General features: G+C 33.1%; 1 protein-coding gene across 1 annotated transcript in view; it reads left to right on the forward strand.

The window, feature by feature from the left end:
* Window positions 1-12,908, forward strand: part of TNKS (tankyrase) — a 158,939-nt gene that overhangs the window by 114,115 nt on the left and 31,916 nt on the right. The window contains exons 12-15 of the mRNA XM_037525996.2: window positions 1,216-1,387; window positions 7,289-7,368; window positions 10,415-10,560; window positions 12,395-12,560. Of these exons, the coding sequence (XP_037381893.1) occupies window positions 1,216-1,387; window positions 7,289-7,368; window positions 10,415-10,560; window positions 12,395-12,560 (564 nt within the window). The remainder of the gene's footprint in view (window positions 1-1,215; window positions 1,388-7,288; window positions 7,369-10,414; window positions 10,561-12,394; window positions 12,561-12,908) is intronic.

Below are 12,908 nucleotides of genomic sequence, written 5' to 3' on the forward strand. Positions count from 1 at the left end.
AGAACTGTTTTGGCATTTTTGAATCACAATTTTATGTCCTCTCCATTTCAGGGCAAATGCCATTATGGTTTTATATTGTTTTATCCTAATGTCCCCTTTAGGAAAATCATTATTATTACTCAGACATAAATATACATATCTCAGGTTGTTATCTCTAGATATAAGGAGAAAAATGGGTTTTGTTTTGTCTGTAAAATTGCCAAACATCTGTTACTCTTACAGTTTCTGATTTTCTCTCAAGCCAGTTCTAACCACTTAATTCTACAGTTTAGATGTAAGACATTACATGTAGCATTTTTCTTATTTTAGTGAAAGTAATCTTTTACTGCTGAGTGGTAAGCATTTTCTGTGTTAACCTCTGTCATATCCTTGTGGAGATTGTGAGAGGAAAACAGAGGACTGAGTGTAAAAGAGACAATGTAACACTTCCCAATTTTTTAGTAAGTATATATGTCATTGATTCCAGATAATATATATTAAGGATAAAGTTGTAGCCATGTGAAATATGAATAATAAATTAATGCTGATGTATATAAATTAAATAGGGAATTGGATATTTTAGGGTTGAGGTTAGGTAACATAGTCTTTTATCTTTATATTCTGGGAACAAGTTTGGTAAAACCCATTCATCCAGGGCTTCCCGGGTGGCGCAGGTGGTTGAATGCAGCACTGTGAAGCTGTCAGCAGCCTTTGCAGTGCAAGTTCGAACCCAGCCAGCCAGGAAAATACCCACATGGTGCTGCAGACCTCTCCTGTCTTGCCCGCTGCTCCCCTCAGCAGTGTATCTCAGTCAGTCTGCCAGTTCTGTTCCCCGCTCTGTCTCTGGTGAATCCTCTCAACCACCCGCACATCTGGCCTGTACCCAGGTTCATGTATGCATGAATAAATCTTTTAAAAAAAAAATTCATCCAAAAGAATGTCTTTAGTGTAACAGGCAGTGAAAAAAGGTTCCATCCCTTGGAGACCTGACACTCTAGTTGTCCTGGGGAGTGGCAGAGTGGAGGATGACACAGAGGGGATGGATATGTTGTAATCTTCAGTAGGTGGTCAGAGAGTTAACAAAGAATATTCTATTTCTTTAGAATCAGTAAACAAAAGTTAATTGTAAATTGTCTGTGATATCTTTGATTTTTTTCCTGCAATTATTTATTTGCTAGGGTGTAAAAAGGAACAAAAAAGATGCTAATTCCTTGTGCCTGCCTACTGATTTTTCAGATGAATGCACTGGACACTCTTGGTCAGACTGCTTTGCACAGAGCTGCCCTAGCAGGTCACCTACAGACCTGCCGCCTCCTGCTGAGTTACGGCTCTGATCCCTCCATCATCTCCTTACAAGGCTTTACAGCAGCACAGATGGGGAATGAAGCAGTGCAGCAGATTCTGAGTGGTGAGTTAAAATACATGAGTATTGCATAGTATCCTTCTATTTCATGTCCACTAAGATAAAGACAAACTGCATCATTCATTTTAATTAATGCTTTGGAATGTTTTCTCTACCTAAGTGTTTTTCCTGCCTTTCCTTTCCTGCAGTTTAGTCTGTGACTCTCTCCATCAGTCTTTTTTGGTGGGGTGAGAATTATAGGCATCATAAGTAAGGAGGCAAATACTTAAATTTTTTTCATTTTATTTTTTTTCCTGCTTAATTTTTATATATTTTTTAATGTTTGATTTTCTTGCATCTTGTTAATTTTTGGACAATATTTGATTTCTCCCACCTGGTATAGCCCCTGTAGTTGTCCCATCACCATTTCACCCGTGATCATCAATCATCATAGTCCTTTGTGCTCGCCCCTCCTGTGTTTTGGCCCTTCCACTTCTGTTGTATGCCTCTGATCTATGGTCAGCTTGCAAGTTTTGTCTTTTTTTTTTTCCTGACACTTTGTTTGGTTTTTCCATATTCCACATGTAAGTGAAACCATCCGGCATTTATTTTTTTTAAAGATTTTTTATTTTATTTATACAAGAACTGGGGTACAGGCCAGATTTGCAGGAGGGTGAGAGGATTCACCAGAGACAGAGCAGGGAGCAGAACAGGCAGACTGAGGAAATACACTGCTGAGGGGAGCAGCGGAAAACACAGGAGAGGTCTGCCGCGCCACGTGGGACCCTCGCTGGCCAGCCAGGATTGAACTGTCGCTGCAGAGGCTGCAAACAGCTTCACAGCACTGCGCTCAACCGCCTGCGCCACCAGGGGAGGCCCGCCATTCAGCATTTTTTCCTCTTATTTCACTTAGCTTAATCCCGTCTAGCTCCATCCACGTTGCCACATATGTAATAGTTTTAAATGGAAAACCTGACTCGAGTGTTATGACTAAAGGTGACTTAAAAATCATAAACAGTGTGGAATTGTGGTAGCTCTAAATTATTAAATAGAGAAAATCATGGTAATGATCTTAGTGTTCTTACATGTAGTGTGTTCTGACCTCCTTTTTGTTAATTCATAACTTCATTGTACTATTATGAAATTATCTTTAATTATAATCTTTAAATCTTGCTCGCTGCTAGTGCCTGTCTAGTACAGTGTTAGTTTCACTTTAGTTTATTGAGGGAGATCAAACATAGAACAGATATGAAAATAGACACTAAACTCCCAAAATAGAAAAAAATAATAGAATTTCAACTGAAAAATGGTGTACTAGATACCCTTTAATTTTGTCTGTGGATTATAGAATGACATAGCAAACAAGAACAGTAAAATGGGGAAGGAATTTCTGATTTCTAGAAGGAATTGTAGACACTTCTGTCTCTAGTCCAGTAGCACTGTAAGGCACAGTGCTCTCTCTTTAAAATGAGTATTTTTGTAAAACACCTCCTTTCCTATCCACAAATGAAATTCGTAGATGATACAATCTAACTATATATTTTTCCAAAACTCCATTTTAAATACCCTGACTGTAATATAAAGGGAAAATTATAATAAGTTACAGGAGAATTATTTGTAATTATTACACAATAGTTTGGGTATGGCTATGCTAAAAGGCAAAAATATATCCCATAAATTTCTGAAGAACTCCCAAAAAGTACAGCCCAGTTGAAAATTCCCTGTTATATCCTGAAATAGGGAACCTTCCCAGACTTACAGAGATCATATGTGTTCTTAGGGCTGAATCAGAGTTAATCATCCTCCTAAGAATAACTGTGCCACACGGTGAAAGTTATTCATGAAGATTTATTTTCTTCATGATAGTTCATTCTTAGATGGCATTCAGACTGCTTCGACCTTAGATGCTATCTTTACACAGTGAACAAGACAGTGAAACAAGATGTCTCTAAAGTATCTTCACTATCAGAAAGAACTAAGATCTATCTAAAAGAAATTTCCTGTTATAAGATTTGAAGCTTTAACTTGAGTTCATTTAACTTACTGTTTCTAAAGAGCAATAGATCATTTGCTTAAAAAAGATACTCCCCTGACTCTGAAATATTTCTGCCTTTTCAGTAAATTTTAATAATTTCTAAAAGATGTGATTTTAGTTAGAACATGCTAAATTTTTGTTACTCTTTTTATTGAGAATCATTTAGTCTTGAATTTTAAGTTAGTTTCCATAAGTTGTAACTATAAATCACAGAAATATACAACTATTACATCAAAATTTCTAATAAAGTAGCACACAGTTTTTAAAGATAATTGACAATGGGGCAAGGGATTGATTAAGCAGATTACATCCATAAGGCTTTTTAAAATGTCTTGTAATGAATGCAGTTGGAATTATGACTTATTGTAAAAGATAAAATGGAATGTATCACAAGTTAAGTAGTTTTCAGTTATTTTGATGATTCTTTTTAAAAGTTGATTTGTAAGATAAGTCATTATATAGATAAATTAATTGCTTAATTTAGTATGTGCCAGAACTTTTTAGTTTAATGATTCATATTCTTTATTTCTCTGGAAAGTTAATGTAAATAAAAGAATTATATGGTAAAGTTTTGCCTTTAGAGAGACTTTTTAAATGGGACTTGTTTCTTTTTTGAAAGAGGATATAATTTTTCAAAGTAATATTTATATGAATAACTTATGTGTCTATACTTTGTGAACTGTTACCTAGCTGAACTTATCAGTTATACCTACAGTTAATAATCCAATTCCAGGTTATAACTACAATGATTCCTGAAAGAGTACATCAACCATTCATAAGATATGTAGGAAGTTGTTGGGTTTCTGTTAGTGTTGGTTCAAGATCCACTCTCAGAAGCCTACACTTCTATCCCCCAAGTCTGCAGGTTGCCAATAGTTTGCAGTAATATAGCTTTAATTGTAAGATGTTGGCAATAAAGACAATTTCAGATTAGACTTTTCTTTCTAGATCTGCTTTCTCCATATCTGCTCTAGCCAATAAGGCAGATATTAACTACATATAGTTAAATTTAAATTAATTAAAATTAAATTTTTCAATTAAGTAAAAATTTTAAATCTGTTCATTGGTTGTACTGGCCACATTTCAAATACTGAGAAGTCATATATAGCTAGTGGCTACTATATTAAATAGAAAAAATGAAGAATATTTCCTGTATCACAGACAGTTCTTTTGAAAAGTGCTTTTAGACTAGATCTTGACCCAAATTCTTCTGTTTGTATATTCTTATGTGTTATTGCATTGCTTTTACTAATTATTTATAGAAGTAAAGATTTGGGGACTTATGATAGCTAATTTAAACACTGATGTCTCCATTTGCACTTACATGTTGAAGTTACCCAGAAAGATCCATTGCCATCTTCTTGTCAAATATTTAAACAACCATTCTATAAGACATTTTAAAAATAGCAATCTGATATCCAGCCTTTGACTTTAGATTTTTTTGTTTGCTTGCTTGCTTTTGATTTTATTCTGGTAAGCCAGAATAAAACTGAAGAAAAAGTTAGAAGCCTATTTCCAGCCTTTCGCCCTAGATGAAATCTTTAATTTTATACTCTACAGAGCCAGTGTGCTTAGAAAGGATTTTACTAATATAATACTTTGTATCTCAGCTACTTTTCTGCTTATGATCCCCTTTTAACTTCATTTTTTTTTAAGATTTATTCATGCATACAAGAACTGGGGTACAGGCCAGATGTGCTAGAGGGTGAGAGGATTCACCAAAGACAGAGCAGGGAGCAGAACAGACAGATGGACCAAAGACACTGCTGAGGGGAACAGCAGGCAAGACAGGAGAGATTTGCCGCGCCATGTGGGTATCTCCCCGGCCGGCTGGGCTCAAACCCGTGCTGCAGAGGCTGCAGATAGCTTCACAGACTGGTCACAGCAGGCTCAACCACCTGAGTCACCAGGGAAGGCCCTTAACTTCATTTTTATATTCTTTTAATTATGCATCTCTTGGGCAATGTCCTTGGCTATATCCTTTCAGTCAATATTTTCTTCACATTGTTTCTAAAATGAATCTGTTCTAACCATGTTAAGGGTTTATAATGAATGCAAAGTTCTTTAATTTGTGTAGTAATTAGTCAGTATCTTTAAATAACTACTTTCTACTTCTTAACTAAGATTTTCTCTAAATTTTTAGACGTATCCTTTTATTTGCATAAAATTTTTTGCTTGATTATAAAATTATACCCTTTGTAAGGAATCAGTCTGCATCAAAGTAAATGTGCTAATTTCAAATAGTTCTTAGAATTAAAAACTTCAACCATGCTAGTTATACTCCTAAAATTCTAGAATCTGAAAAGATCCAACAACTCTATATACAAATAACATTTTATTTTGCTGAAATGATAAGCCAAAAATATTTCCTATAGATAAAATGTTTCTAGGTTTTCACTAACTGCCCAATCACTGTCATAGATATATTTTACATACATACAGACTTTTCATCTATAAATGCAGTAATGTCATGCATAGTTGGGGGGAAGCAAAGGAAACATGAATAATGGCAAAGATAGAGCTATTAGTTGATATATACATTGACCCCAGTGTAAAATAGTTTGAAGTAAATTTAGCAAATGCCTTCTGAATGTTCTCTTTATGAAAAGGAATATAAAGATGAACAAGACCTGATTCCTTTCCTCAACAATTCCACAAACTAACAAATGTAATGAGTTCACTTTTACAGAAAAATAATTGTTATATTTCAAAAATGTACTTCATTAATGAAGCTCTCCTTTTCTCCCTTTAATCTTACTATTTCATCTAAGTGTTGTTATTATTACCAAATAAATATAGTTTGTCTTGTAACTTTTTCTGTAAAAGCCACTCCCCTGGAACAAAGCACTTGAACTAGAAAGAACTGAAAAGTATTTCTTCTGAAATCTAAAAACTTTTATAGATTTCTTCTGAAATCTGAAACCTTGATCTTGTTTAGACAGTGGACTTAAGAAAGGTGTCTAAGATCATAAGATACAATGCAGTCTTAAGTCTGAAAGAGAGTCTTTAAAGGTAACTAACACTGTGTAGGTGCAAAAGTGAAACCATTAAGTAAGTGAGTTGTCCATTGTCACAAATAGAGCCCAGTCTAAGTCTGAGTCTTCAGTCTTTTTGTTTCATATGAGCATGTGTGCACATGTGCATTATAAAAGCCACAGTTAATGTCCATCATCATACTTTGAGTGATATATTATATATTGTTTTCTTGAAAAACCTTTTTATTTGGGACAATGTGTAATGAATTTTTATAGGGTTAATCAAAATACATCATTTGTTAGCTTTAAAATTCTAGACTTAACAGCTCAATTTAATTATATTCTACTTAGCATTTGTATCATACCTCCCAGTTACACAGATATTTTAAGTTTCAGTTCCCTCAGCTATTTAATAAATGTGAATTAAGCAAATATATATAGGTGATAGGTCTTTTTGTACACTGATTATATTATCTAAGATCACTGACTTCAGAAGTAGTGCTTCTGTTTCATATTGAGGAAATTGAGGCCAAAAGAAAGGCTAAAGTACTGAAACGTGAGTCCCTTTCGTAGGTTTACATAAAAAATTCTGTGGCAAAGCTTTGCCACAATACTTTGTAAGGCACTTTGTATTATAAAGACATTCTTGATATGACTCTGTGTTTCTTCACTGTCCTTGCCAAATTTTGATCATAAAATTTGAAGGACAAAGTCATAGGACTGCAGAAGGATTTGTATGTCTTAGAATTCATTTGGCTTAGTGTCAGATAGATGTAGATTATAAGTAAAAAAACTACTTATATAACTTATCTGAAAAGGATTAGGAAAATATGCTATCTTAGATCTCAGACATTTCAGACCACTTTTGTTCCTTTCCATTCAACAAATAATTTTTCCTCTTTAACTACTCTGTAATTCCTCAAAGACCAACAGTAATCTTTCCTTTCTCTCGTGCAGAAAGTACACCTATGCGCACTTCTGATGTTGACTATCGACTCTTAGAGGCATCTAAAGCTGGAGACTTGGAAACTGTGAAGGTAAGTCAGTGCTTTTAATGTCTTAGGTGGCATTATTCAACCTTTGCTAGCCAACTGATTTTAAGCTTCTAAGTAACACTACTTAAATCCAAACAATAAAAGAGATGAGCACAATAGTTCATAAGCAGGAGAGATCTTAAAAATGAAGGAGCTCCTAGTACTTCTATCCATTAGTTCCTTCTATCCATTAAACTACTTTTTAGTCACTTTTCTTCTATTTATATGAAAGCTCTTTTGTTTCCACTTACATTAAAGTGTTAAATGAATTAAAGTGTTATTTCTGACTGCATTCTTAAATTTCTAAACCTACGTACTAATAGTACAATAAAGTTTGGAACACTGTTCCTTGAACTCTCCCAAGAGATTCTCACATTTGCTCTAAAAAAAGCATTCTTAGGATCCTGCAACCATTTGGAATTACTTATATGCAGAAGATGGATTTTCTTTTCTATGGAATTCTGCTTGCCAAGAAAATTTTTTCAATGAAACAGTGTTTGTAGATTTAATTTTTTTTCAAATGTAAAATTATATTCTAATATTGAATATGCTCTTTTAAAGCACACCATCTGTAATCATTCATTTAGAAATAAAGATAACAAAACGGGATATGGTTTTTGCTTTTATCTGGGGTTAGTCTTAGGGTTTTGTTTTTATTTTTTTAAAGGAAGTCTAATTGCAAAATTGGTATTGACAGTCATGCCAGGTTACTTTGTACAAACTAAACTTTGTTAATTCTAACCAAACTGTTTTTGTGATTTTGAGCAAATTAATTTGAGCTTTTGATGATACACACTGGCTGAAATTACAGTAAACACTTTCCAGCTCTGTTGCATAGAAATTTTTTTTTCTTTCAATACGTGACCACCTCCAACTGTTCTTCCATCTTGTAATGGTGTCTAGGTTATGTAAAGAAAAATAGTGAATTTCAGTTATCACTGAAATTTTAAAGTTAGGGAGAAATTTCTCCCATTAGGGAGAAATTTTAAAGTTCTCTAAGATCTAAATTTATACATATGCTTTTGGCATTTAAAATATATCCTAATAAAAAAAGAAAACTATTAAATATAAAAGTGATTAGTATGCCTTTTCTAGATCACATGATAATCTCAGCACTAGAATTGTTATGTTTCTATTAAAGTAATAGTTTAGTTTAATGTATAACTTTTAACTCCATAAATTTTGTATAAAATAGGCAAATATACTGCAATTTTCAGATATCCTAAACAAAGGCCAAAGCTCAAATTAAGTGAAAATTAAGCCTGGTGAATTTTTTTGCCCTAGACTTAGAAAGTATTAGAAATGAGGTATTAGAAAAAAAAATACTGTTTGCTGAGTAAAGTGTTTGAAACTACAAAATGTAGATAAGAAGGATATAAAATTGCTTTGACATTCAAAAAGTGAAATAGAAGAGAGAATAAAGAACTTCCAAATATCAGAAAACAAATATGTACTAAGTAGAGTAGACTTTGTTTTTGTAACCTGTCAAATCAGTTGTGTTTCATAACCTACCTTTTTTTTGGCCAATATTCTCTGCAAAAGTAAAATAATAAAGTGAATTTAGAGTAAAAAGCAGCAGCAAGAGGGAGCAATTTCAATCATGTAAGATCCCATTGAAAGTGTTTACTCTCAATATTTTTCATTTTTTTGCTATGTATTAGTGTAGCCACAGACTCACTTGTCATCAAGAAAATAAGATATTTGACCTAGCCAGATAAAAATGGCTCTTCAGATTTTATAATCTGAGGCTTTTCCATAGAGTTTAGGAGATTGTACTTACTACCCAGATTCCTTCAGTCATGTGAAAATTGTGCCTCTGGGAAATTTCTGTTTTTACTTCACCAATGTGGAAGTCCGCACTCAGTTACCAATAGAACTAGAGATCTTCCCAGTTCTCAGTTTGTATGTAACAATAGTTCATCACAGTGGCAACAATAGCAGAAAGATTGTCAAATGCCTTTGCCATCATAACTTGTAGCCTAGAAAATGCCAATTTTTTTTCTTGGCTTTATTTGACTTTTCTTTTTTTCATCACTCCTTGAATTGGGGTAATTAAGAAAGTAAGCAGTGATATAGCAAAAGGATCAAGAAGTTAAAAGTCAGAAAAGCAGGGTTTGGATCTTTAGATTAACCCTTACTATATGAATAAAGGGCAAGTTACTTCTTTGAGCCTTGGTTTTTTTATCTGTAAAATGGAGATAATATCAACTTCACAGATAATAAGTCTTCCACTGAAAGAATATGAAATTCTTTATAAATTATCAATTGTTATTCCAAATTATTGTAATTCATCTGTCACCACCAGTGATGCAGCCTGTCAGTCCTTACTTTACTTCCTACTACTTTGCTTGTGCTAAAAGGAGCTCATGCTGAAATGGTAGCAATAAAAGGGAGAAAAGGAGAAGGGAAGAGATTTGCAGGGCATAGCTGAAAGAGATGGAAGACCGAAACTAGAATATGTAAGAGTAATTTTGAATTGTGAAGCTATACATCCTCCCAAAGATCAAGTAAAGCATTTTTGCTGCATGACTTTACTGTAGTGTATCAAAGGGCCAAATGGGTGGCCCAGGCAACATTAAAATAATTTTCCAGAGCTCTTTTGCTTGTTTAATGTACTACCAAGGAGAGTAGAACTCTGGGAACTTCTGCAGTCACCAGAAATGTTGGTATTATTTAAGCAAGAATGGTTAAGAGCATGCTAGTATAAGCAGATAACCTGTGATGAGCAGTCTCAGGAGAAGTGAATAAGATGAAATAGAAAGGTATTATTTATCTTGGAAATACCTGCTTTATTATGCATTTTTCTTTTTGATATGGATTTTGGCCAGGAAATGTTGAAAATATTAAATTGCTCTGTGAACAGTAAGACCATTTGTAGACAATGTAAAGCCAAGCAGAGTACTGATTTTTAAATTATCTATTTTATCTAATCTTTGGTAATAAATATTCATTAGAAAGTTATAATTTATCCAAGATGTCTGCAGTACTTTCGAGCAAATCTGTGAATAAATATTAATGTTCTTTTTGTGTTTGTGATGTGCCATAAAAGCAACTTTGCAGCCCTCAAAATGTGAATTGCAGAGATTTAGAGGGCCGGCATTCTACACCCTTACACTTTGCAGCAGGCTACAATCGTGTGTCTGTTGTGGAGTACCTTCTACACCATGGTGCCGATGTCCATGCCAAAGACAAAGGGTATGTGTTAGAATTTAACTATTTGGGATTCATTCTCTTCGGACAGTAAAATAAATAATAATAATAATGATATTTTAAAGTCTTAGATTTTTTCCATAAAGCAAAACATAGAAAGGTACAAAAATGAAAGTAGAAGTTCCCATTCACCCCACTTCCCAGAGATTGCAACATTAAAGTTTTTTTGTAATCCTCTAACCTTTTTAAATGCATATGCCACTGTGGGTACTGTGGTGGTGATGGTGGTGGTGGTAATGGGGGCGGGGGAACGAGGATTAATAGATTTTAATATACATGATGCCATTCTATAATAAATGATGCCTTTCTGTACAGTCTACTTTGCAATTTGCTTTCTTTGCATCCAGTAGTATATTTGTCTTTCCATATCAGTATTTAATAGTTTATCTCACCCTTATATATATATGTAGTGTTTGATTACATTGTGTGAATGTTTTTATTTAGTTTGTAATTTGTTCATCCGTGCCCTTTTTTGGCTATTAAAAAATGTATATGTTGTCCATAAAGAAGCTGTCCATCCCTAAGTCATCAGTATTAATAGAAACATAATTTAATTTTGCTAATTCAGGTCATCTGTATTTTTGTATCAGATTACTAAATTTTTTAAATTTGTCTAGACAAGACTTAAAATAGCCATTGAAACTATTAGAAATACAAGAAGGAAGTTTTAGCTGAAATGAGCTTCCATATCCTGAGCTAATTACACATCATCCCAAAATATAAACAAGTAAGCACCTTCCTGTACACTTACATAGCAGACTACTATAGAATTAAACCACACAATGTAAGCTTTAATTAGCCATTATGGATTTATTAAGGAACATATCAGACATGAATATTTAATAATAATATCACTAGCTTTCGAAAGTATTGTAGTACATCGGGGAGTAACCAACATTTGTTCTTATTGCCCATTTTAGCACTTAGCATATTTAGTCTCAAAACATTAAAAAGGAAAAAAAAAAAAGTATTGATCTCTCCAAATAAAAAGGTACTTAATATTTTATTTTTGCCACCTCTTAAATATAGTTTATTCTTTTTGATGCACTATTTTTTTTAAAGGATGACATGTATTTTCCTTTTAGTATGCCTTCTAATCAGAACTGAGCTAACTCAGAATAGTTTGCTTATAAGTTGAGGCAGCTAGATTTTCTCATCTGACTAGAATTTATAATTGTTGTCAATATTTTCCTTCCTCAGTGCTGGAGTTTCTATATTTGGTATTTGAGTTTTCATTTCTTGACACCTGTGTCAAGTATAGTATTTAAAACTATACACTGAAACCACTACTGAATTGGTAGGAATTAAGAACCAAAAGTGAAAGTTAGAACTTGCCTAAATAAAGAAGTTAAATTGTATTGTACATTTTATAGGTAAACATACAATTTTTATTCTGAGAGATGATAAAGCCAGATCACTGATCACTTCTTCCTGAAATCACCTTGTAGAGTTGCTCTTTGTAGCAACCTGGTAAAACTTGAATTTAAAGTATTGTGATAGAACCTTTTTCTGTGGTGTGTGTGTGTGTGTGTGTGTATATATATATATATATATATATATATATTTTAAGAAAAGGATTGCTGTGAAATGTTATATCCATCATCAAGAAACTTGGAAAAGTCCTTTTTTATTAAAAGGGACATTTTTGAAATTATTAATCCTTATTTAGAAATGGATAACTATAACTTTAAGATCAGAGAATTATTTTTTTAAGTATTTAGTACAGTCATTGCCTTAGAAGAATTGCATTATTTTTATTACAGAAATCATTTTAACTCAAATATTTGTTATATGTCTTTGAAATAATTTTCTTTTTTAGTGGCTTGGTGCCCCTTCATAATGCCTGTTCCTATGGACACTATGAGGTAGCTGAACTTTTAGTAAGGCATGGGGCTTCTGTCAATGTGGCAGACTTATGGAAATTTACCCCTCTACATGAAGCAGCAGCTAAAGGAAAATATGAAATCTGCAAGCTCCTTTTAAAAGTATGTAATTTTCAAAATATAAGATAATTATATTTATTTGGGGGTTAATATGTAAAATTATATCAAAGTAAATGATTCTGTTAAGTTCAATAAATGCTGTAGAGACTGCTTCTATTATCTGTTTTAGAGGGATGTTTAAGTGTGATATCATGATATTTATATAACTTTGAGAAGTGCCTGAAGTGCCTTTTGAACTGATTTGATTAAGTTTAGTTCATCACAGTTCATCAACACAGATTTTGGAAAGAGTTGCATTATTTTGCATTGCTTATCTAATATTTAAAGAATAAGTTTGATTTTTTTTTCCTCCTTAATAACTTGTGCCCTTTTTAAATTACAGAATGTGAA

The sequence above is a fragment of the Talpa occidentalis genome, unplaced genomic scaffold (genome assembly GCF_014898055.3).
Source record: "Talpa occidentalis isolate TD23 unplaced genomic scaffold, MPIMG_talOcc4v2.1 talOcc4.4, whole genome shotgun sequence".
NCBI lineage: Eukaryota > Metazoa > Chordata > Mammalia > Eulipotyphla > Talpidae > Talpa > Talpa occidentalis.